We start from the raw sequence: 27,205 nt of genomic DNA, 5'->3' as shown, positions 1-27,205 counted from the left end.
GGCAAAAACGAGTGTAAACAGAAAGTGGGCTAAGGATAGTCCCGTACCAACGGTGGGGCTAAGGCCCCCCCCCCCCCTTAGCCCCACCGTTGGTACATGACTAAGCAAAAATTTACAAGTGTAAAAAGCCCTTTAGAATGCACTTACCTCAAGAAGGTCATCGTGAAAAGTTGCAGTCAGAATTTCCTTTCCAGATTTCCACTTGTCATATGCATCGTCTCTATAGGTGCGAGTGTACAACATCTTTCAGAGAGAGAAAGAAGATAGATAAATAGATGGAAAGAGAGAAATGAGAGTTTATAATCATATAATCAACAATCAAAGACCAAAGACACTAAAAATATGCAGTCATTCACAGGCAAAATCTAGATACATAGGAAATAAATCTACTGGCAATATATGGCTTTTTATCTAAGCCTCTTGAAAGGACAAAAAAAAAATATGAGCAAATTGAGGGAATTTCAAATGCTATTTCAAAACTTGTGTTGGATGAGATGCAATATGTGGATACCAATAACGGTTTCTATTTTTCTTTGCTTGTTTGGTTATTCACTACATCATGTTTATTACACTTAACTCTGCTTTTAGAAATCAGTAGGTGGACATATAAAAGTATTCAAATGCTTCTGAATACTCAGCCCTTCACAATCATTTGATATTAGTGAGTTGTTATATTACATGTCTTAACTTGCCTTTTCAGGGGTCTTATTATACAAGCTTGCTTTTCTAAGAGCCCTCCACTTTACATCTATAATGCATCTAAATGCATTGTCAATTTATATTCAAATATTCTGCAAATTGTTTTAATCCCATATATTCAACAATATATTCCTTGTTACATATTATTGTTCTTATGTAATTTTTGTATTGTGGAAACTTTGAATAAACTTGAAACTTGATTTCCATCATCACCGCCAGCACCACCAATATCATATCATATCATATCATATCATATCATATCATATCATATCATATCATATCATATCATATCATATCATATCATATCATATCATATCATATCATATCATATCATATCATATCATATCATATCATATCATATCATATCATATCATATCATAATCATAATCATAATCATATCATATCATATCATATCATATCATATCATCATCATCATCATCATCATCATCATCATCATCATCGCCATGCCACTGCAGCAAGAGTTGACTGCGGCCATCCTGACCATATCCTGCATCACATCGCAGAGGACTGCCACCTTTGGAAGTTTCCATGAGAGCTTTAATACAGAACTTGCTAAACCAAGTGATGCTGCCCTGGACTGGATCAGCAGCTTGGATATAATCCTATGATCTCCCCTTTGTATAGCCTCATATGACAGAAGAAAAAGACATCTTTTCATGTGATGGGGCCTGGATCAGTGGTGGATCCAGGGGCCCCCCTTTAATCTTTGTTAAAATAAAGGGGGGAAAAAGAAAATGGGCATGCGTGCCCCCCTTAGATTTTGTTCACCAGAAAATTGCATTGAGCCTTTATTTATTTATTTAATTTTTGTGCTTGTCAGCCACAGAAACCAGGAAGTGGGTTTTTTTTTTTGGTTTTTGTTTTTTTGCTTGTCAGCTGATTAAACCTCTTTTTTGTCTTTTTCCTGTGTTGGAGGAAGGTCCTACACATCCCTCTCTTAACTCTTTAAATGTGCCATGGTGAAACCCTCCGTGTGCCACATTATTCTGAGATGGTAAGAGAGATATGCTTTGAGAAAACATTTCATTTTTCAAATCCATGTAACTTTATAGATTTTGATACACTGGATATGTAATGAGCAAAGTTGTAGAGCAAATGACAAGCTTTTTCTACAATGTAAATTTTCATGACAAATCTGTTGTTTTTCTTTCAAATGACCAGTAGATGCATTATTGTCAAGGCATGATTTTTACATGTACACACAAAACAGAGACAGAAACTTAGAATTTATTTGCACATCCAATAGGGAACATAAATTGATATTCATCCCTCAATATAAGCTACATGTGAGAGGAATGGAATCATGAATGAAGCTTAAGTTGTACTATGGCATTTGGCGATTTATTTGCGTGTTTGAGCAAAATATGCAAACTTGGCACACCGTCAACTGAATCAGGCATCCAAACGTGGCACACAAAGGTTTAAACCAACCATCCTCACTCCTCAATGGCTCGCACAAATGAGAGACCAACGTACTGGCTTTGTGTGAACCACGAAGTGGAAGATCTGGTTCCGACGCATCTTGAGGAAGATGTAGGCCGCATCCAGATGCTCTGCCTTCTGCAGCTCCCGGTATAGCTCCAGCAGCGCATCCCAGTGCTCCTTTGTGACACGGATCTGAGGGGGGTGGGGTGGGGTGGGGTGGGGTGAGATGGAGGAGAACATGAGAGGGAGATGTTGTGAAGAAGTTGTAGCACTGTCTCTAAGCAGCTAATAGGGAGCTTTAGATTTTAGAAACGCGGACGTTCAAAGGAAAAAAAAAATGTTCTGAGCGTGCGCAGAGTGCGCGTCAAGTTGATCTATTTCTAGCTTGCGTCGCCTGAGTTTTTCACTACGCGTACTGGGCTATTTTTACGTCTGCACAGTTTGCAACATAAAGAGCTACTTCATGCACCGATCATATGGGGGCGCGATTATATTTTTGATACGTTGCGTCCAAGCGTAATCTAAAGCTACTTTTCAGCACGACGCAAGGAAGAGGAGAACGTCCAGCGCACTCGTCGTCTCAAACGTCCGCGCGTTAAAATCCAAAGCTCCCTATTCTTGCTGCAGAAATGAAATCTTTTAAAAGCATTCCACTCTGTGTTGAAGCTTTATGGTACTTGGAGAATAAATTATCCAAGTAGAATGACAGAAGTGTCAATACAACCTGATATCAAACAAGAAAGTTGTACAGCATTTCAAAGTTTCACAAGTTTCTTAAAACTCTGATATTTGGTTACAATTACATTACATTTAAAGACAATGATGAAACTAGCTTACAACTTTCCCATTGGTTAAATTCACAAAAACTTTCATTATGGCTATTCTATTTTTTTTTAAAGGAAATCTAGTCGAGAATTATGAGCGAGTATGAGATTTGAAGGTAAAAATATCATCCTCTATATCTTGTATGAATACAAGTGTGTGGTTGATAACAAACATCAATATTTGTAAAATGTGGAACTTTGTAATCACAACATTGTCTTATTTCATGTTCAGTTTCCATAAAACTAGTACTTCCAATTTACTCACATGATTTCATGTTTTATACATTCAGGACAACATTAGAATCGAGTGGAATTCACACTGTCACTGCCATTTGCCTTTTACTTTCTTTTGGCTTTTGTGCAAGAAATTGCACAGACTTGGGGACATACATAGCAATCATGCATGCATTCCTAGATGTCTGATGAAAAAAAAAATCTTAGACAGTATAAGAAATATAAATGAGCATGTGGGTTCCTTTAATTCTGTGGTATACAATGGAAAAATGCTGCAAGATTCATTATCACAGCACACATACATTGTAATAATATGGAGCTTTCACTGATTCTCACAGGGACTATCCAAGAACCATTGTTACAGAACCATTGTTACAGAACATCACCATTACTCATATGAGAGAATGCCTTTTAAATGAGACACACAAATCTAATACACCAGAGTTAGAGTGCCCACCTCCCCCCCCCCAAAAAAAAAAAAAAACAACACAACAACAACAAAAACAAAGCTCAATGTGAGCTATTTCGACATCTCGTCAGATGGAAAAATGAAACAAAGGTTGACATATGAAAATACTTGATTCCGTAGAAGAGCATTCCAAGAGATTTTTACAATTCTGCATCCTTCTGAATGGGATGGATTATCAATGCCGGATGCTGCAACCCCATGGCTGCCATTGGCAACCAAAACTCCCTGTCAAACCATCTGAAAGTATTGCTGTTTGTCTGCAACAAAATACAGTGGACATCTGACTCACAACTCACTTGGGGAAAATGGTGGGGGAAGAAAATGGTGGGGGACAAATGTGGGGGGGGGGGGGGAGGGTGGCAATGTCCTACACAGGTTTATTTTCAAAACACATGCAAAATTTGAGATACAAATACTTCACCATCTGGCAAAAATATGGCATTGAAGTGGCCTTACTTAAATCAATTGGTTCAGATTTATTCAGGAAATAATTACCCAGTCTTGAGCAAAATCATCCTTGAACAAATAATCACTCATCATACAACATTTGAGTCAGATCCAAAGAGCATTTAACAATCCCCTTCCACGAAAAAAAAAGGGGGGGGGGAAGAGCTTGACCTAAATTTTTTGAGAACATGAATACAATTTCCGTATTACGCAGGCCTTGAGTCACATCTGAATCTTGACAAACTTTTCACTGGTTACTATTATACACAGCTAATGGTACATTATTTGAAGAAAAAGAAGTTGAATAAAAACACCCTTTACAGCTTTTTGTCTGTCAGAATGAGATATATTTCAATATATGAATATATGTCTCAAATGCATCTAATTACAAATTAAAATCACAAGTATCTCTCCTATAAGATAGCCCATTTAGGCACGCATACAGTAGGCCTAGATGCATGACAATTTAGGTTACAAAATACATACTGATATAATTCTGGGAGCAATTTGAAACAAGACTCTGTCAAAACTTTGAAAACTGGGGAAAGGAAGGAATTTGCAGAAAAAGCTCATCACGCAAAAATGCAGTGAAAACATCTTCAAATAAAAGCACACGCACCATTCAGAGTTTTAGGTTGCATTCATACACAGCGACTTTTCATGCTTGTCATATGAATGCATACATTGTGCATACAATTCAGACAAAATATCCCCAAATACATAAGGTGTATTGCAGCATCAGACCTCGCACAATATCATGTTTCATGGGAAGCTCATGAATATGTAAAATTCTCTACTTTGCACAATATGAACTTTGCACAGGCTTTGCGCAATGTGTTTATAAATATTTTACCATGCATGTATTTGGTAGTTCATGCTAACCCTAGCAAACGTTGTGAATAAGCCCAGCCTTCTCATATGATGTTTAGATATAAGAGCATTCAGACACTAATGAACATTGTATAGATAAATCAGACCGATGCTTAAAGGGATTGTATAGTTTTGGTTGAGACCTAATTTCAGTATTCTAACATTTTTTGGTGAGAAAATGAGAAACCTCTTATGAAATATGAAAGAGCATGTAATTCTTTGAGGAATTTAACATTTATTTGATGAAAATTGGTTTTGAAATGGCTGAGATATCCAAGAAAGAGCAATTCTAATAAAGTGTGGGACCCGCACTTTATTACGATCACTTTGTTTTACTTTGTTTTTGGATGTTTCAGTCATTCCAAACCCGATTTTCATCAAATAAACTTCGAATTCCTCTTAAAATGGTATGTTCTGTACTATATCATGAGTGTTTTCTTGGTATCTCGCAAAAAGTTGAAAGCCCAATTCTCATCTCCACCAATACTGTACCATCCCTTTAAACCATTGTGTCGATATACGACATACCATATTCGTATGATGTATGAACATACTAGAGCATTCAAACACCTACAAATGTCCTATATCCGAGCATTGTACATACAATATTTTTATACGAGATAACTCCAGTCTGAAAGGGGATAAGATACTAGTTCTTCAACTCAGTTCCATTTTTTTTTTCAGTTTCATTGTAACACTTGCCACAGCTAAAAAGTGTGAGCTGAGTGGCCTTCAGGGCTTATTACTGTCAAGCAGTAGCCTAATGCAATACATCCTCCCTCAACACAATTACTTCTCCTTTGTCCCTGGCACTGCTGGCTTAAAGGCGATGCAAGAGTCAGAGATTTTAAGTGAAAAATCACTCCAATCTTACGTTCTATTTCGTTAAAATAACTAGAACAAAGCCAGCAGCATTGACTTAAAACTGTCTGTTTTGTTCTAGATATTGTAATGAAAATAAAAAAGATAATTGAGATGATTTTACATGTAAAATCTCAAACTTTTGCATTGCATTAAGCCAGAAGAGTGCAAGCGACAAAGGAACAATTATATAAATCTATAATTCTGATTTGTTTGAATTTTATTTCCCGATTTTTAAGAATAAGATTCAAACAAAAACTAGCTGTATTGATTACCATACTATATATTATTAACTCTTTATGTGCCATGGTGGAAAGCCCCTGTGTGCCACGTTATTCTGAGACACGGAGGTAGTCATGCTTTGAGAAAGAATTCTGTTTTTCCAATCTGTATAATTTCTACAAATTTCTGTTAAGCTGGACATAATAGTGAGCAAAGTTAAAGAGGAATGCCAAACTTTGCTTCCATATACAATGCATAACAATTCTATTTTCAATTTTTCTTTTGAATTATCAATTGCTACATTACTGTAAAGGCATGACTTTTGCACATAAAATAGTGACAGAAAACTTAGAATGAACTCGCGAATCTAGTTGGGAACACCGCTTGATAGTCAATCACCACATAGAATGCAAGCCGTACGTGAGAGGAACAAAAGAGCGAGAAACGCTTTGATTGTACCGCGGGATTAGCGATTTATCGATAGGTTTTGGCGGCTTTGTTTGTTGAGCAGAATATGCGAAGTTGGCACGCTGTCGACTGAGTCGGACGTGCAAACGTGGCAAATAAAGAGTTAACTGATCCCAAGGCCATATTCCTCATGCAATGTCCCTAAATCTGTGCTACAATATGTATGAGGGTAGTTTTAGGAGACTGGAAACTCCGTAAACCAGCATGTTATTGATTGAATTCGGACAGATTTCCTTGATAGTCATTCTTGGCAAGACGTATTGCCCAAACATGTATCCATCACTTGAACATCAAGTATTAATGTTTCCAACCAAATTATGGTTGTCATTCTCTCCGACGTGTAACATTGAAGTGTAACGACGTCATGCAGTCTCATATTAGCGGCCAAGTAAAACAAATCATAATCAAAATTGAAATTCAGTTTCAAATTCCAATTGCTCATGCGCATGCTCATTAAAAGTACAAACACAAACTGACAATCATGAGCAGAAATTATCATCTACGCGGACAGAGAACAAGCCATCCCCTAAAAGTCAAATCCGCAGAGACCACAAATCAGTTTGAAGGAGAATTAAAGGAAGTTAGCGAAAGCAGCAAGAGGCGCAAGGCCAATGTATAATATGCAATCTTCAACACTTATTTTTATAATTATGATCACTTCTTGCAACAACTTTTAGAGTATCTAGCACAGATTCTTGTCACTTAATCAAGATTGATCACAAATAGCTCATATGTCAGAAGATTATTCTTTTGTGAACCAACTATTTGTTGAATGCATACAAATATAACAACTCCCCCAATACCTCCATAGAATCTGACTGGTACTGAAAAAGCTGATGATTTGAACATAAGCAACTTCATTATTGAAAAGATAAATGACATCCTATGGAAGCACTGATATATCATGGTACAAAGTACAAATGATGTCACTTGTAAGTGCATTCAATTTCAGGAAAGATTAAAAGACAATTTTTACATATTAATGAGAAAGTATTAACTTTCTTTGTCTTTGGGAGACTTTAAAAAATCTTATAGATATGAATACTTGTCTGGTTTACTGAAAATGTTTGTTTTGCTGTGTCCGTGCTACATGGAAACCTTCCTGGAATACAACGACCTTCACCTCATTCATTTGGCACTGTGTCCAGAAAGATACCAGAAAATGTCCTCTATGAATTCATTAAATGACAAACATAACTCACTGTCACACATGCCCAAAACACAAAAACAAACAAACAAAAAAGTCAATACCAATATCGATTTCATCATTCTGCCATTCTTAGTTCTATCATCCACTAACTTAATTCATTAATGTTAAAGCGACAGGGGGTACGTTTAATGATAAAAGTTTTGAGAGGGGCTATAAAGCTTGCACGCAAAACCACTAGGTACCACAGATTAAATTATTGTGAACTTCCTGAGAACATGAACTATTTTTTTTCTCATAGTTAATTTGTTCATTTTAGCACATAACACAATATTTTCCATCAGAAGGGAAGATAATTGAAGAAACTTGACATGTCCAACAGACAAAATGTCAAGAAATTGGTGATAAAAAATGAACACAGCATGTCATCAAATGACATATTCCAAAGTCCACATGATTTTCACATGCTAAAAAAACCCCACTTAAGTACAATGTAATCTTTAAAAAAAAATCACACAAAACAATCAAATGCAACAAACAAGGCACACTGCAGCTGTACATACATAACATGGATTTAAAGGGCGTGTACAGTTCTGGTTGAGGTGAGGATTTAGCTTTTAATGTTTTACGAGATATTCAGAAACCACTCTATGAGATGTCAAAGAGCATGCAATTCTAAGGGGTATCAAAAGTTTATTTGATGAAAATCTGTTTTGAAATGGCTGAGATATCCAAAAACAAGGTGAAACAAAGAGATCCTAATAAAAGGCGTGGCCTGTCGCCTTTTATTATTATCACTTTTTTTGATATCTCAGCCATTTGAAAACCGATTTTCATCAAATAAACGTTGAATCCTTCTTAAAATTACATGCTCTTTCATATTTCAGTAGAGGTTTCTCATTATCTCACTTAGGAATGTTCAAAACATGAATCCCCACCTCAACCAGTACTGCACAGTCCCTGTAGATTAAAAAAGAAAGAAACTTGAAGCTGTTTTTGAAATTTAAAGGTATAATTGGATTTGGTCCATCAATACAGTTACTAAGTTTAAAATTGCTTTACATTTCCAGGGTTGCCAACCTTATAAAACAGCCTTGCAGTAGGGTTGGAAAAACATATTTTGGTGGAAAAACAGTTACTTACTAAATACTGCACAAAAGAAACAGTTGTCATCTCCGAGATTCAAGTTCTCTCTCCCTCTCTCTCTCTCTCTCTCTCCATCTATTTCTCTCTTTCTCTGACAGGTTTGTCTGACTGTCTATACACCTTTTTTTTTTCTAGAGCTATTTGAACTCATGCTTCCTAACCACACATTGAACATCTTCCTTGTTACAAATGGTGCTTCATATTTGAAAGTCAATGTAATCATTGATCAATCTATCATGCAGTAGTCCCCTAGTATACAATTCTCATCTCTGATGCAAGCAAGGAGGTACTAGCAAGACTGCTCAGCTAGCTACAGGGAGGGGGGGGGGTAAATTTTCTCCTCTTGGATGACACAATAGCACAGTCTTCCTGTTGATCACGGTACAAAAATCGGCTACCCGACGTATTTGTCTCATTTGAAATGTCATAGGGTGAAGGGAAGTCATTTCTACTGGACAGCATTAGAATGGAAAAGATGCGATATACAATAGTATAGGCCTATATGCTCTTGTCTCTTTCACTACATGATTGTTTTTTTTTTTTTTTTGCCATATTAATGGTACGTCCATAAATTACACTTATCATATTTTGTAATACCGATTTATATATATCTAGGGTTTTATATCTTGTACAAAGAAAAAAAAATGCATTTTACACGTTTTGTTGGAGATGGAAAAAATGAATGAATAACTGAATGAATGGATGAATGCATGAATGAATGAATGAAGATATCTTCTGTAAAAAAAAAAAAATGCATTCTACACGTTTGGTTGGAGATGGAAAAAAAACGAATGAATAAATGAATGAATGGATGGATGAATGAATGAATGAATGAATGAATGAATGCATAAATAAATTAATGGATGAAAGAATGAATGAATGAATGAGGGCAAGTCCAAGATAATGTCCCCTCAGATGCTCAAAATTCATCTTGATTTAATCAAAAAGTTATTGATATCATGTTGTAGCCAAAGAGTTAAATTATATATTTCCAGCGAAGAAAATATTTAATTATGCAAATTTATGCAAGAAATATGGCCTTAATTTGCATAAATCAAAAACAAACCTTACGTATGGGACAAATTAAAAATATTCATCTAAAATCAGTTGAATTTGTCCTTGACCTAGTTCCCTTATGGACATGACCCCTGTATGAGCTAGTATAATTGCCAATAGGTAAGACAAGGTCAGCACATTGATTATGCAAATTATGCTCTTTCCCAGAACGAAGTGTCCCATACGTAAGGATTTGAGTATGTTTTTTTAAGTTTTTTCTGAAGATTTGTAACATTGACCAATCATACTTTAGGAAGTTCTAATTTATTCATTTTAACTCCAGATTAGCAAAACTAAATGTGGAAATCTAATTAGTCCTTCATCTTATAACTAATTAAAGTTTGCTTACGTATGGGACAAATGCCTTACGTATGGGACATTACATGCAAAGTGAATGGGAAAACCGCCTTTTGACATGGGTGCTATATGTCCTTACATTTGTTTAAATTAATGGTTATCTTTGCACCTACTCTGAAGGATATGTCTACATATCTACCTCCTCTATTTTGTTGACCTCAGGGAGAGTGTAAGAACAGCATTATTGAGTCATTCTATGATTAAGAAAGGAAAATAAAGAATACTCATATTGTATTTTCTTATTTTCATTACAGGCTGTGCAGCTGGTCTTCAATTAATATTCCTCCTTTTAACATTTTGATATTGGACATTTTCTTAATTCAGTTATCATTTTCAACTTTATTTTTTTTTAGCTCTCTACAAAATGACTTTGTCCTGGAGAATGGGATTCTCTGAGTGTCATTTTAGGTGCAGTACACTGTTCAGCATGTACTATAGGCTGTACAGTCTAAAAAGGGAAATCAAAACAATTGTGCTTGTGACGCTCATCAATGACAACATTACAGGTCTTACTGAAAAGAAAAATCACTTGAGGGGTGACAGCAGGTAACTTTGTCATTACCTGAGTTGATAGCAAAGGAAAAACCCTACAAGAATACTTTTTATTTTGATATGATGTTCAGTAATATTTCAACTGCACACCCTCAGAATATGTCATGACTTATCAAGGTCATGAACATGATTTCTGAAAATCCTGTAAAATGAAGACTATAGTTTACATTTGCCATGAACCACAATATCAATACCGGTTCTGTGGTTGGAGTGCTAATAACACAAATTACACCAGCAAATAGGGAATTCAATTTTCTTTTCTATATTGTGTTTGAAGAGACAGATGTGCTTTGAGACACCTTCATCAACTCATACTTACTTTGTACCCCACATCTACACAATTATCGACAAGCGTTGCAATCTCGTAGTGTATTATCAAATTAGGCTATTAGAATTTATCAAAATTGTAAGTTTCAGATCAGTGACTTACTTAGTGTTTCAAATCTAGAATTACATTTTCTCGTAAGATTTAAATGTACAAATGATAATCTTTCTTGTATCACTACACAAGCATGTATGTATGTACAAAGTATAGACACAAATTTTGTCGTCTTTGGTTTCATAGAACTGAAGCCAAGCAATTTGAAAAAAAAAAAAAAAGCCAGCATTGGCATATACAGTCTTCTATCTCTTTGTTCTACCACGGCTTTTAAAATCTAAAAGTTTCATTAAAATTTGATTGATTTTGCACAAGCTAAAATTCACATGGCAAAACATGATGATTACAGAGCAAAATTAATCACTCTTCTTGTTGTTGTTTTGTTTTGTGCTGCATCTCAAACAATTACAAAGCTCTATAAAAACTTAGACAACTTGCAAGGTAAGCCTAGAACTACTGAAAGTACCCACTTCAAACTGTATTTGCAAATTACACTGTACATGACATTTGATTTTACAGTTGAAATTATCAAGACTACAAATTAGTCATGGTACATGTACATGTATGCTACATCAAGGTCGCAAGCTAGAATTCGCACATTTTTTTTTTCATATGATAAAAAATATTGACCAGAGTATTACAAATGGGCTAGAAATAGAGTGTCAGTATACTGTATCTGTATGTGTACAATGTAGACATCATGAGGACAGTGTTAATGCATGACGGAATCCAAACTAAGACATTTAATTGTAAATTGGTAATTACTTTTATTTGTCTTATTTTAGCTTTTGTTAGGTATCTGAACCGGGAAAGTACCCACTTAGAAGTCTATTTCATTTGTTACATGTTGTAGTATGATTTGTGGAACTGAATATGACACTATGGGAAAATTTAAAGTCATTCCCATGAATACACTTGTGCACTGAAGACAAATGTCCCATACGTAAGTTGAGCCATGTCCCATACGTAAGGTGTACTTTCGTTAATTAAACGAACTTCACGAAAATATGCGCCATTCTTTTGCAGTGAAACTTTGCTGAAAGATACTTCAGTATTGTACCTTTCTTCACTTCTAAACAGAACTTGATCAGTAAGGTACTTTCAGAAAATTTTCAATTCAAACTTTATTTTGAAAACTCCAGTTTTTCTCTGGTCCCATACATAAGTTGCCATATTTTTCTTAATAAAATGATTAACCCAAGGTCAAATGACATCAGACTTAAACACAATATTCTTCTCAGGGCTACCAGTCCTCCTGATGATAAACAGTAAAATCCAAGTGCTCCTTAATTACTTTTCAGAGGTTTGAAATCTCTGAATGTCCCATACGTAAGGTGCGCGATATCTTGGACTTGCCCATGAATGAAGACAGGATGCTCAAACCAATGTTTAACTGCATCATTCCACACAATAACAAAGCCTACTCTGTATAAGATTATATCATGAACATAATCCCCAATACAAGTGTACAGGTGTGTCTGTGTGTGCATGAGTGTGTGTGCACATATGCTTTGAGTAGAAGCTAGGGGCACTGTAGAAAATCTTGAGGTGTCACAACACTGATGTTGAATTTACTAAACTGAAAAATGCTTGATAATGGACTTCATCCCCCCTTTCACAAAGTTTAATGGTGATAATTCTTAGTTCAAAAACTGTGAAAGATTTTCAACTAAATGATGTGCCAGTAATAGAAATTAGAAGCTGGTTTATGTACGATGAATTTTATCCCATTATGTACATTGTTTGGACTGACTCCTCACTTTGACTGGGTCCAAAGCTGAGTTGCAACTCCGCCACATGGGTAATTTTACACCACTTGATGTGCTACACAAGGAGATAGACTTTGCAACTACTGTATCCAGGAAATGTGGTTAAATTCATATAATGGAGCTACTGTATATTTAGATGCAGACAGACAATAATAGTACCAAGACATAAATTGCACAAAATTTACCACAAGGTGCAGACATCAGAATATTCCATTAAAAAAAAAAAAAAAAAAAAAAAATCAGCTGAAAGCTTTCCATTGCACAGTATGGACAGGTTGCTATCATTTCGTAGCATGCTTAGGCCCTTGTACTGACACCTGAAATTAGAATTTTAATAGCTTGATTTGGCATGATGCAAATCATATAAATGATGCTTTTGTGCGGACCCAGGCACAAAAGAATCACTCTTGTGATCCACATCATGATGCAAGTATCAGTCCACTTGATTTTTTTAATGCTCACTATAATTTGCCATGCACAGTCGTGTGTGTGAACAGCCTGCAAAACAAGAACAACAACAACACTACAGTTATTAATCCCAGATGATATAACTCAGCACCCTTGGTCTTAGTTGAAGGTGCCTGGGGTCATGTTCTGGGCTTTGTTTTAGGCATATAATATGCGCAGTTTGCTTGAAGCCAAATGACCTTTTGCATCACAAACTGTTGTAGAGTTTCCACTTTGAAGGGACAGCACATGGGATTAAAACTTTAAAAATAAATAAACTTTGAATGGACTGCCCAATTCTCATCAAACTTTCACTCAGGGTCCACTATTAAGTCTGCATTTTGCTGAATCTATGTTAAGGGGTACACCTACAATATTCTCATTGCCAAATACTGCAACATTAGAAATTTATGACGTTTGCTTAAACTCCTTTCACAACGCACCATTACAATTCACAGTTGGAAATATCACAGGTTTTTAAAACTTACATTGTCTGTGATTGACTTGCCAGTCTGCTGTATGAAACTATGATTATGATGTATAAAACAATAGCCTGGTTGGCTAGCTACACATTTTCTGTGTGCCCATGCATGTAGACCAAAAAGTCATACGGGTGACAAATCCATAATCTTTCTGTGGTGAGCATTCTTATTGTAACATTTCACATAAAACATCATGAAAAGTTAGAAAAATCACATTCTGGTCCATGATATCTCTGGAGATGTTTTTGAGCCACATGAGGTACCGTACAGTTGCCAACCGATGTTTACCAGAATGTGATTTTAATAACTGACTGCAGTGTCAATGGCTCCCTTTGAGTGGGGATGATTGCCCTTTAACTGTGGGTGCCCCATCCAAGTAAGTTGATTGTTGTCTATTCTGAATAAGAAAATAGGGTGCGATGCTAGGTAATTTCCCTTTCTCTTTCCAAAAAAGAGGGGAGAGTGCAGGCTGTGATGAGACCACTTGCAAACATGTGACAATGGCAAAAATATCTTATGAATATAATATTGGAAAGAAAGATTAAAATGCATCAAGAGCAGGTGTAAGGGAAAGGGTTTGCCTAACACAGACACAAGGATGCAACCTCACTGAGGCCAAGTTTTCAGTGATTCACTGCCAGAGGATTAGGACACAAAGTCTGCAAGGTGTGCCATTCCCGGCAACAAAAACAGGTGCATCTCCACTGTCCAAAAACTCTGATGATCAATCCTTCGACATTTAACCAATCATGTCCCCAGAAACCGCATATTTAGTGACTTTATGCAGCATCTTTTTATCACAATCATCATTCATTCCTAGTTCTAGTATTTCATAGGGTAAAATTACATGTCTCTTATTATTTGAGACCTATTTCAGTGGCATACCGTTGTTAATTTGGTCGCTGAATCACAGCCTATAAATCATTTAAAAAATCTATATGTGATCCTTAATTTGGCAACACAATTCAGAAGATTAAGTGTTTCTGTCTGAAATTGGCAAATGTTTTTACTTGTTTCCGGTATGTGTGCAGATTTAATTAATTTAACCAGTTTCATCAAATCTTTCTCTAATTATCTAAGATATGTAGTAAAATTCTCATCAAAGTTGCCAGTTTTATGAGGACGGATGACAGCAAGATTTCCCCTAAAACTTGATGCATTAAAGGGATGGTACAGTATTGGTTGAGGTAAGGATTCAGCTTTTAAATTTTTGCAAGATACTTAAAAACCATTTCATGAAATATTAACCCGTTGAGGACGAGTCCCGAGTATACTCGGGCAGGTGTCTATGGGAAATGCGTGTTGTAGCAAAATCAAACCGTCCTCAACGGGTTAAGGAACATACAATTCTAAGAGGAATTCAAAGTTTATTTGACGAAAATTGGTTTTGAAATGGCTGAGATATTCAAAAACATATTTCGGCCATCACATCTCAGCCATATCTCAGCCATTTTAAAACTGATTATCATCAAATACACATTGAATTCCTCTACATACTCTTTCATATTTTATTTTAATAAGATGTTTATCATTACCTCAAAAAAAAAAATCAATGAGCTTTTGTGCTATTTCTGAAGAAAACAGTTTGAATCCTTGACATATACATATTTAAGACTTTGGTGCAGAAATAGGTCAATGATACAATGAGCAACAGAACAGAGATTCTCGTTATATTCTAAAGCTAGGTTAATTTATGTCTCACATTGTAACACTGTTATGAATGACAATCCCATCATGCATTGCTTGTTTCCCTTAGGGCATGCACCTCTGCCGAGATTAAGTAAAAAAACTAACCCCCCCCCAAAAAAAAAAAGACTGCAGATGAAAAACAAATGAGTTACTCATCACTTCCATCCAAAATGTCTTAATCCATTCAAAAGGATAGGTGACAATCTGAGGCATGTTAAATTGCCGTGCTTTCAACATGAAAACAAAGAAGGGCCCATCAAAACAAGGGTGCGGTTGGCGAAGAGGGTGATGAAAAGTGCTGTTGTTTTCTTCCTTTTCTTATCTCACTTTGTCAAGTTTACTCGGTCCCGACCCTGAGTGGTGCTCGTGGAAGACAGGTTTGGCCGGGCTCCAGGCTAATTTGTGAAGCCGCCAGGGGGAGGGATAGGTTGGGCATTCATCAAAACGATTTCTGACAGACTGCATCCTCCTCGACTCTCCTTCTGAAGACATCTAAATATACAGGACTGTACATCATCTTTTATTACACTCCCAAAAGACTTTCTGGACAGGGACTGCTGTTTACCCTCCTTCAGCAAACATCACCCATTATCCTAGTTTGCCAATATGCTCGAAGAACTTTTGTTAAACTTTGGCATATGTGTAAATCACGATTCATTGTTAACCTAAGCAGCCTCATAGTATAGCTATAAGAAACATTCAATTTCCTCTACAGTTTTTCCAGATGAACATGTATTAAAGCAAAGTCTGGAAATTCAATATTCTCTGAATGAGAAGTTTGTGAACTTTAACATCGTCTGCTATGCAGTCTTTGTACTTGTATGAAATTATTCTTGTAATGTTAAATCTACAAATGGCCTTTGTTGATGTCTGCAAAACTATCGGGGGGAAAAAGGCTCTGCACTGATACTAATGAATACATCTTGGATTTAGACTCCTTTTATATCTTTTCACAAATAAAGACTAATATTGAAAAAAACAAAAAAACAAATGTATTTACATGTTGTAAGATAGAAGGTGCAAATGTTAGAACACTGTGGTTTAGTGGACAATTCTCTGGACTTTTCGATGAGGTATCCTCAGGTCAAATCCAAGCACAAACATCATCGTCGGACAAGATGTCTCACTCAAAAGGTCCCTCTTGCCCTAGGATGATTATTAAGTGGTTAAATCTGTCAATGCTAAAGTGATAGTAATAATATCGGGGGTCCTCTGGGATAGCCATGCCAGGTACTGAAAAGGTTTCCCGGGATAAATAAGATCATATCATTGTTATTCTCTCTTATTAAGTGTTTCCTGTCAGTAAATCAGAACTGAACCTTTTGCCCCTATAAACCTCTGAATCGAAAACCAACCGAGTAAGGAGAAAATGGCGAGTTTTGTCAACCAAAAGTACTAGTATATGAACGTACATCACAATAAATTCTTTTGACATCCTATACTATGGATTTTAAGACATCTAATACTCTTGATTGATAAAGTTTTTCATCTAAATTGTTTCTTCATGAAAAAAAAAAAATATTTAAAGTGTGATTTCCCTTGCTTTCCACAAAGTTAATGGAAACCGCCCAGGAACAGCTAAAGTTACCACAGCAGCATACCAACACATCCCAAACATCATAAAGTATGAAGATGGATAATGACATCCTTCCAGGAAAAGTATTTAAAGGACCCCTGGGTCTGTTCAATTTTATGAAGTTCACATTCAGGATATAAACAGCTGCTGTTATCACTTGAACATGAGGAAAGCGGTATCATAGTGACAGAGAAAGAGAGACAGTTTACGGAGAGGGAGAGATGGGACAGAGGGAGAAAAACCAGATACTCGTTACTGGTAGCTTTACATTTATATAGGAGAGAGAAAGAAGAGGTTGTTATGGTTGAGCAACAAACAATGCACTGGCTGACAAGTGATTTTGATATTATTTGACACTCTTATTTGGCCAGGCCTTAAAAATGCTGGATGAAGAAAAGCTTTATCACGTGTGAAGAACGGCGAGCCAACTGGACAGAAGAAAAAGCATTTACGAAGAGTCATCTAGATTGATTCCAGAAGATTGATAAATAACAAGAAAGAGAGAGGGGGAGGAACCTATGGGGGTGGGGGGGGGACAGAGATTGATAAATGACATCAAGTAGGAGGTAGCGATGGCCAAAGCTTATGACTCATCCCTCTGGAAGGATTCCAAACGTCTGGATGCAGACTTGTTTTGGTCCGACGTCCTGTAAACACAGGAAGATACCACAAACCTTTAAGGGGAAGGGCAGAGAGAGACCATCCTCGCTGAAAGCCGACCCCCTTCTCCATATCCTATGAAGACTGACAGCTTCTTCACCTTAACCCATCAAGGACCAGGGGGGAATTTGCTGCAGATATGATCCTCTTGACATTACCAAATTGGTAACTTTGAATGTCAATGAATATCTTACAGCGTGTATATTGGAGAAACATTCTGAATGTGACTGGTTCAAGTGACTTAACCCAATGAGGACAAGTCCCAAGTATACTCAGGCAAATGTCTATGGGAAATGGGTGTTGTAGCAAAATCAGCCAATCCTCAATGGGTTAATCTGCACACAGACAGAAAAAGAATGCAATAATTTGCCAATTTGAGATGGGAACATTTATGGATTCAGTCTGCTTTGGTAGTTGCCAATTTAAGAATACACAATAAATAGATAGCATTTCATGATTCGGCAACAGAAATGAACAATGTTGCATTTATAACAAAGTTAGAGCTGAAATGAAAAAGAAACTTTTATTCTACCTTACAGAATATGAATAACAAATTCAATAAAAATTAATAAAAAGATACTGCATCAAACTAAAGAAAGTGTATGTTTTTGTGAGATACTTAGACTCACTTTACAAAATGTCACTCAGCATACAATTCTAAGAGGAATTCAAAGTTGTTTTTTTTTCCAAAACAAAGAGTTCTTAAGAAAAGGTGGGACTCACCTTTAATTAGGATCGCATTGTTTTGAATACTTTGTTTTTGAATATCTCAGCCATTTCAAACCAATTTTCATCAAATAAACTTTGAATTCCGCTTAGAAATATACGCTCTTCCATATTTCATAAGAAGTTTCTCATTATCTCAGCAAACATCATCAAAAAATGTTGGAAACCTGAAGCCCCATCTCAACCGAAACTATACTTTCCCATTAAAGTATGTTTTTGTGTATGCAAAATATCCTTGAAGCTTGTACAAATTGTATGGTACTTCACATTTCATAAGGGAAGGCTAAAAAAAGTTTGAGTGAAAGCTCTGACATGAACTGATTAATCAAAATATAATCTAGACCAAATGATGGATGTACTATAGAATTTACTCAAGACTACACATAATTATTCCATGGAATGAAACTGTGGTGTAACATTGCTTCCCTGTCGACGTATACAGAGATCATGGTGCTATACGATGGACTTGTCTTTTATTCAACCTTTCCCATGCACGACAACAAAGTATAAATAATGTGCAACGTGAGTGCCCAGGTATGGTACAGCCATAAGACATGCTGTCCAGATGTTGACCTCAACTTTCACCCACTCTTCACACCCCCTTACCCCGACTCACTCTCTTTCAGACATTGGCTGGAAGCAATCCGGCTGATATTTCCAACAGCTGCACGCTATATTTAAATGGACATCAAAATTACCCACACAAGGTAACAGGGGCAAGCAGTTAATCCACACCTCAGTATTTATTTCATGCTATTCTTATCTGCATGAAAAAAATAATAACAACAACACCAAATTAGAAATTATGAAAAAAATTATATGCTAGATGAGATGGCTCTTTTGTTATGCCCCTTTTCAGCTCTACTTTAAAATGGATTTCTCCTCCCCCCCCCCCCCCTTGGATTCCTTCTCTTTTTTTCAATGGGCTTCCTTTTTTTTAGAATGGATATTATCTATTTTTAATCTTGAAAGGAGCAATGACATTATCTAATAACTAGAAAGGCACTCTGAGAGTGCAGACCTCCACCAAGAAGCTACTTTCCACCGATGATCTCGTTCTTCCATAGAAATCAGTGATTTCCACCTATACATATACATGCTGAAAAATTGCCTGATTTCCCAATATAGAAGCCTTTGTTATGTCACAAACCCTCAGCTGCGCGGCGCTCCTCGCCCTAGCAGAAACTAGAGTACACACTTTAGTGCGCGTATGAAAACCTCAAAAAATGCGCAGCTTGAACTCCAAAGTTCATTGACCCTACCTGCCAAAATATCGAAAATCCTTCATAAAATCCATAGAAATTTCTGGATCACTACCAAAATTTAATGATCTGTTCCATGTGTAATTCTCAACCTTCCCTACAAGTTTCATCCAAATCCGTGCAGAACTTTTAAAGTTATTTTGCACATGGACAAATAAACAAGCAAACAAACAAACAAACAAACCAACGGTAATGAAAACATGACCTCCTCCTTTATAGTGTCACACTGTATATCATGAAACTGTAAGAGAGTTTTCGACTGCAGTGTGTTCTGGCATTAGAGAGATCTATATGTGACATTGTTATCTTCTGTCTCACATAGTTAGCTCTCAAAATATGAATACAATGGTTACCCTCTTACTTTTGAAATAGATTTTCCAAAATGGAAAGAAAAAATGGTTGATGTCATAAACGGTGAAAACATACAATGGACAGGACAAATTCATGCATTTGTATATTTGCCTTACACTTTAATATCACTGGACCTTTCTAGAATCTATCAAAATTTGTCTCCAAGACAACAAGTACACTCCAACTATTTCAACGTTTTACAATTAGCCATGGTCGATGAAGCAGAGTTCATCTGTACAAAAAAGCCAGAAATCTTTTATAAACTAACAAAAGCTAGACACAAACAACCCCTAAATCTTTTGTGCATCTTAAAGACTTTTTTATCATTTGCTTCTTCAGTAACAATTGTCATTATAGAATGGGTAGCGAGAATCCTGCGATCTCATTGGTCAAGAGCTATGTGTTGATTTTGTACTGGCCGCACGCTGAGTCATAGTGGTAAACATGTTATCGCGCACTTGTAGTAAGCGTACGCGCACTTGTAACAAAGGTTCGCGCACCAAGCAAGCGTTCGCGCACTCGGTACGAGATGCCTATTGGCTATAAAAATCATGCCTCCAGTAATTCCTGGATGCATGGTTTTGAAAAAAAATCATGCATCCAGTAAATACTGGACGCATAATTTTCGGGCTCTCGTCTATTGCAAGCTAAAAGGAAATGCATCCAGTAAATTCGTCATTGGGTATTTATGATAGAAAAATGGATTTTTGGCAAGAAAATTACCCATTCTATAACATAGATGACGCACACGTCTTTTCAAGTGTCATTTGGAATATAGTGTGCATGCGGTAACTATGGAATTTAGCCTAAACCCACTCGACTTCGCCTTGTGGGTTAAGCATTCCATAGTTACCTTATGCACACAATTCTGACTGACGCACTCAGACCTGTGCGTCATTTCTATGCTGGGAAATTTTTACAGGTGCCATCATAAGGTCTAAAAGCTGTAAGTTATTTGCCGTAGGGACATAGGATCAAAATAGAATATAAAACACAACACATACTATAAGATACATGTACAGCAAGATCCAATGTGTTTTGTGTTGCCAATAACAGCCATGTATCAAAGTAAGAAACAGGAAAACTAACTTGCTTTACTTTTTTTTTCAGAAAAGTCATGCCTGTGTTCATTTGCATTTTTTCTAAAACCCTGTGCAGAGGTCTCTTCAGGTGGACTACAGATTTCACCACTGGATATAATCTAAGAGACAAACAATATTGTAGTTTCTCTAGGCTTGAAGGATAGTATGCCCAGTCTCCTAATGGGATAGATTCTGTAGAGAAATTCACCTTCACTGACCATAGCTAATTATTATCAAGCTGGTATTCAATAACTTTATGAAGTCTGCTCTCCCTCCATACCCCTTCATTTATTTTAGAGTCTTTTGTATTTCTAAACAATTAACAAAAACAGTGTTCAGTGCGTGGAAGAGACTACTCATATTTAGTCTGAAAGTGAAAGTCCGTCTGTATGATGTATAAAGCACCACAAGAGGGCAGCAAACTAATATGCATTAGGCACACACATAAAACTTCATCTTTCACATCAATACAGTTGAGAATAATGTACTGTGTACATTGCTAATTTCACTATCTGATGAGTTTACACTACCACTCCTGTAACAATGGCTGATATTTGGCATAATATTAGTATGCAAAGGATCTGGGGGAGAGAGAGACACTTCCACACAGCCAAATTACTAAACTAGTTACAGAGCATGTGAATGGAACTCATATTCAGCATACTTATAGTTAGGGCTACCACAAGAAATCTTGTGGTTAGCTTGATCACAAATTGGTGATTAGGGCACCCCTGTGAGGCATTGTATAAAGTGGGTCCATGTGATCACAATCAACAATGACCTCATAGTTTGGCTTGACCACTGAAGTGCTGAATAATATCCTGTAAATGAGCACTGCCCCTTACAGCATGCACAAAACAAGAGTCACTGCATATAGGGCACTTCACTTTGGAATCATAAATCATGCGGAACTTGTCATTAGCTATTAAACTGCTGATCGATGCTAGGCACCATGTGAACTTAGCTCACAGGTAGGATCTACTCTAATTTGCCTACAAAATCATTTATGATAGAGTGACCACGTGAACATGACCACTGCAAAAATAGAACATTCTACAATCACACTTATGACACCATGTGAAAAAATTTCTCCTGAAATAGCTCAGTTTGCAAATTAGGCTGCGTTCCAGCAGTCAATAGCAAACTGAACCAAACCAAACGATATACCATATCACACCAAATTTTGAGCATTACAGCACCCATTGACCCATTTTAACCCATTGACGACAAGTCCTGAGTATACTTGGGCTGGGGTCTATGGGAAAAGCGTGCTGTCACAAAATCAGTCCGTCCTCAACGGGTTAGACAAAGGAGGTGGATTTGTGCATGATATACCGTGGTACACTGATGTAATACAAAGTACCCGGCAGTTGCATTGCCTGTTTAGAAAATAATACATCCTGTAAGCATAATATCTAATTGCTTTACCATATGCCTACAAAATACTTGGCTTTCTGCTATGACTATAGGCATTGAGTGACTTCTTAATCCAACTCTAAGATCAAAATTGCCTCCAAGGACAGATAGAGACACCTTAAAAAAAAAAAAAAAATCTTCATACGATATAACTGCAAAAAGCATTGAGCATGCAGCGTAAAATTACAGAACCTATTTTACCTTCATTGGTGGCTTGCATGGCTGTGTGTAGTAAATACCATACAGCAGATACATTCCAAATATTTTCCTCTGGAGGTCAGTAGGGGGCAGCAGATACTTCAAAGCAATGAAAAACACTTCCCCTGCAAACTGTAGAGTAACACAAAAACAACAGATAAAGTTAAGGTCAAGATAAACACAAAGATTTTTCAATGTCAAACATGATACGTTAATGTGTGGTTACGTTTGCCTATCTTGATTATACATTTGTACAGTCATTTACATAACTGCAAATACAGTAACGCTAATATCACAGCGGACTAAAATTCTTGTTAGTTTCCAACCATCATATTCCTCGACGAAAAAAAAAACAATAATGGAGGTACAAATGGACAGAACCACTAATGCACATTTTAAGCACATGTTTGACCTACAGTCTCTGATGTAATAATCCTGCATTGGGTTATATGTACACATCATAACAATTCACCGGGATGTCTACTGCATAGAATTCTAACATTTTTTTTCAATTATAAGAAGACTAGTGAAAAAATATTTTAGAAACTTTTAAAAAAAGACAAACTTTTTGTGTATTGACAAAAATAACAAAAAATGTATCAACATCCTCACAGCGAAATGAAAACATGTGAATGAGGAATCAATGTACTGCACACACATATATTTCGAGAGTATGGCGGTATTTGCAAGGTTAACAACATATGAAATTATCAACTCTGACCCCGACATGAATGTGATGTGCAAGTGTACATTATTTCTCTGTTTATTACTGGCACTACATGACCACAGAACTGTCGGGAAATCCCACTTTGAAAAAAAAAAATAGGCTCGCTGAATAATGCACATACAGTTTGCTAGTTAAAGAGATTTCCTTTTAAATCACCAAACCTGCTTACCGTTCTTTCAGTCGTAGAGTTCTTCAGACCACTGTGAAAAAACAGAGAAAGAAAATCTTTGAGAATAGCATCAACAAGTAAGATAATCTCAAATTCACCCAGCAAAACCTCGTAAGTCCTGCTCTGTGATTGCAACAGAATCATTGGTTGGTCTTTCCTGAGTTTCAGAACCTTTTCACTGCTTGTTTCTGTGTTTCAAATCCCATTAACACTTCAGAAATTCCCAATCAAATCAGGTTTGATAGACATTCATTTCAATGTGAGGGTAAAATTATGACCGGTACCACACAAATAAATGCTCTTCCACAATTTCCCTGATTCTTTCTCTTAATGGAGTCTGGTATCATTCCACTTTCAACAACTACACATGCTTTATATATTTGTATGTCATGACATTATATGTGAACAAAATCGTTTGTTGCACATACATTGTATGCAAATTAATGCTACAAAGCTAAATAGATATCACCATGTACACGAAATTAAATGAAAATGATGAAAGCACACTTCTAAGATTGTCTTGTGATAATTTATCATTCTTTGACAAGTTTGAGTTTAATTTACATTTCCTTGCAAATAACTGCAGAGATCTATTTAATAATACTTAAACGAATTAAGATGTGATGAAATGCAATGTTTGGTTTAATAAAAGAAAAGCAAAATGTCTGTTTATATCTACAAAATGTTGAGCCACAAACAATTTAACATTGATATTTTTCAGCTTTTTGTCTACCCATTATTACAAATGTCTGCATGCTGAATTGATATTGACCATGTGACTAGAAAAAGAGAGAAAGAAGAAAAAAAAAGGGGAAAGAGCTTCTTAAAGCCTGCATCCAGTGTGACTCACCAGAAGATGAGAGGAAAATTTAGCTCACGCCAAATTCTGGAGAATTCTTCATAGCGGACACTCTGTGAGTTGATGAATCTGGCGAGAAGGCCGTCAACATCCCTCTGCAACCCCTGAGTTAATCCTAGACTTGTCGGTTTCTTGTGACGACCCATTATTTTGTGCACCTTGGAAGGGTCCTACATTATGAAAAAGTGAAGAGATATCAAACAAAATACATCATTGTTTATCATCAATTTATTTATAATATTGCCCAAAATGTGTTAGTTCTCACAATACATATCCATCAAAATTCCCAAATATAAATAACAAAGCAAAACAAAAGCAGTCACACACAAATTACAATGAAGGAATCTTGTGGCTGATGCTCATCGGAGTGACATCGGAGTGACGAGCAAAGTTAAACTTGATGGTACTTCCAAAGATTACCTGACAAGGGTATGGCATAATTTACTAATCCATTTTCTCCATCTTCATGTACCCTAGGATAACAATTCTAACATTGTATGTACCTCTGACAGCACAAATTTAATTTATTTCGCGAGTCTAAATTTTCGCGAATCGAGACTTCACAACAATTTCGCGAGAGGTTAAATTCGCCATCGTGGAGTCCTGTACTGAATGGAGAAATGTATGCGTACGTCACATTCATATTGGCATTAGAGTCAATATTTTCATGTGTTTTTAATTTCGCGAATAGCGGCTGACTCGCAAAATTCGTGAAAATAAAAACCTTGCGAAATAATCCGCATACAGTAATGCATATCGGAGATGTCTGTACAGTTTCAGCTCTCAGAGGCCCATCCCGAAAGCCCAATGTACACATCAGGGGTGCTGTGGCGTAGTGGATAAGATCGGAGACTCCCAACTCCAAATGAGAGAACCAGAATTTCATTCCTGCCTTGTTTACGACCTTGCATAGTTGCCAACCATGGCAGTTACTGCCCAAACAGTCGCTGCCTTTTAAACCCCGTTTACAGTGCGAGGCCGAGCCGCGGCCGAGCCCACCTTCATTTCAGTGTAAATGCGCAAAAGGCCAAATGTGAGGCCAAAATTGGCCTCGCATTTGGCTACGCTCTGGAGGTGGTCTCATTCAGATCAGCCGCGGCCGAGCCGTGGCTGAGCCCGGCCTTTTCGCAGTGTAAACGTAAACTGGGCCAAATGCGTGGCCAATTTTAGTCTGGCTTCCAAACCCTCTGCCTGTACTATTTCGCTGTTCAGGATATTAACCCCCTCAACGTCGAAAACTAGTATAGATTAAGTTGGTTTTGTCCTGCAAAGGATTTTTTTCCTTCGGCAAAGGCCTTTGCCCGAACGGCGACTTCGTCGCCACGGAATTCATTTGGCAAAGGGTCTGAAAACCAGACAATACCAAATTGCATTTTGTGTAAATGGACAAATTGCAGGGCCCGGCCTCGCAATTGAGGCTGGGCTCGGCAGCGGCTCGGCCCAGCCCCGCACTGTAAACAGGGTCCGAGGAGGCTGTCCTTCCTGTCATTAGAGAGCTGAAACCTCCTTAACCGCACCATGCCAGTGACCCCAACACATACTAGTTTACATCGCCTCGCGCCAGGGTTAAATTTAAAACCTCCTGTGACCGGCATGGTCGATGGAACCCACACCACACACAGCCGCACTGTGGCCAGTGTGGGTTCCATGTAGTTCTATACAGAAAGATCTGTCTGTCCGGAGGGGTCTTTTATTTATTTTTTTTTTTAAGTTATCGCTCTCCTCCGAAGGGGATCCGCGAAGCCAGACGTCAGACACAGTCTCCGCAGAACATATCCCTGACGACCATATATAGACTGATCTTTCGGTCAAGGTTCCATGTTGCTGCAAAACTAAAAGTTACATAATTTTAGTGCGCACATCACTATTTTTATTGTAAATTACCTGGTAACTGCAAGATGCGACCAGCCCCAACGCTTCGCGTTGGGTGGGGCTGCTCCCACACTCACAGTATAACTTAGCTACACGCAGCCGCTGTAGAGACAGCGGCTGCACCTCTATTCCCTCGCAGACGTTGTCATTTTTCAGTGTGGTTGTGCGACTCCTTCATGAATATCTTTATTAATCGTGGTAAACTAAAATACAAGGAATTATCGTAATCTATGATGATCATTCAATAATCGGTATGCAATTTTTTGTTTAATTACGTCAAAAACTCACCGAAATCTGTGGCTGAAATCAGGTCTGTAAACGTCCTTATTGCTTCACTCCTCATCTGCGTGTTATTTGAATGGCATTCACTCTCGTATACTACAACGTACAACGTAGGTAGTCGGAGAGGCGCCCTCTAGCTCTCCGACTACCTTCAGGGATTTAATCTCATCAAGTTTCAATTCATGGTAGGCTGAGCTGCCCGCCATCATAAAAATCAGACCAGCCATATAAGCTAAGCGCGCCTGCGCTGCGCCCGGGCCGGGCTGGGGGACTGCGGCCGGCCTGCGCCCCCATCGCCTCAGTCCTCGCGCTCTCACGTGTATGCATATGATGCAGTCAAGTTTTGCTGACAACTTGTGTTGATGTCGTCCATGTCTTCCTTACTAGTGAATAAAGAAAAGTCAAAAGTCTTACCTTCCTAGCCACCTAGGTCTACCATAAAGTCGAGTCCTGTCAGTCAG

At 37.2% G+C, this 27,205-nt stretch overlaps 1 protein-coding gene across 1 annotated transcript in view; it reads right to left on the bottom strand.

The window, feature by feature from the left end:
* LOC139735377 (uncharacterized) overlaps positions 1 to 26,950 on the bottom strand; it is a 73,223-nt gene extending 46,273 nt beyond the window's left edge. Inside the window, exons 1-6 of the mRNA XM_071646126.1 lie at positions 26,852 to 26,950; positions 24,582 to 24,760; positions 23,732 to 23,762; positions 22,839 to 22,967; positions 2,197 to 2,337; positions 148 to 243 (exon numbers count right to left, since the gene is read on the bottom strand). Coding sequence (XP_071502227.1) covers positions 148 to 243; positions 2,197 to 2,337; positions 22,839 to 22,967; positions 23,732 to 23,762; positions 24,582 to 24,760; positions 26,852 to 26,950 — 675 coding nt within the window. The remainder of the gene's footprint in view (positions 1 to 147; positions 244 to 2,196; positions 2,338 to 22,838; positions 22,968 to 23,731; positions 23,763 to 24,581; positions 24,761 to 26,851) is intronic.
* Positions 26,951 to 27,205: the final 255 nt, after the last annotated feature.

Source organism: Diadema antillarum, unplaced genomic scaffold (genome assembly GCF_040938485.1).
Source record: "Diadema antillarum isolate AM-2024a unplaced genomic scaffold, OU_Dant_1.0 seq00000573_RagTag, whole genome shotgun sequence".
Classification (NCBI taxonomy): domain Eukaryota; kingdom Metazoa; phylum Echinodermata; class Echinoidea; order Diadematoida; family Diadematidae; genus Diadema; species Diadema antillarum.
Note: the sequence above shows the minus strand (reverse complement) of the source record. Positions and strands in the feature narration are given on the sequence as shown.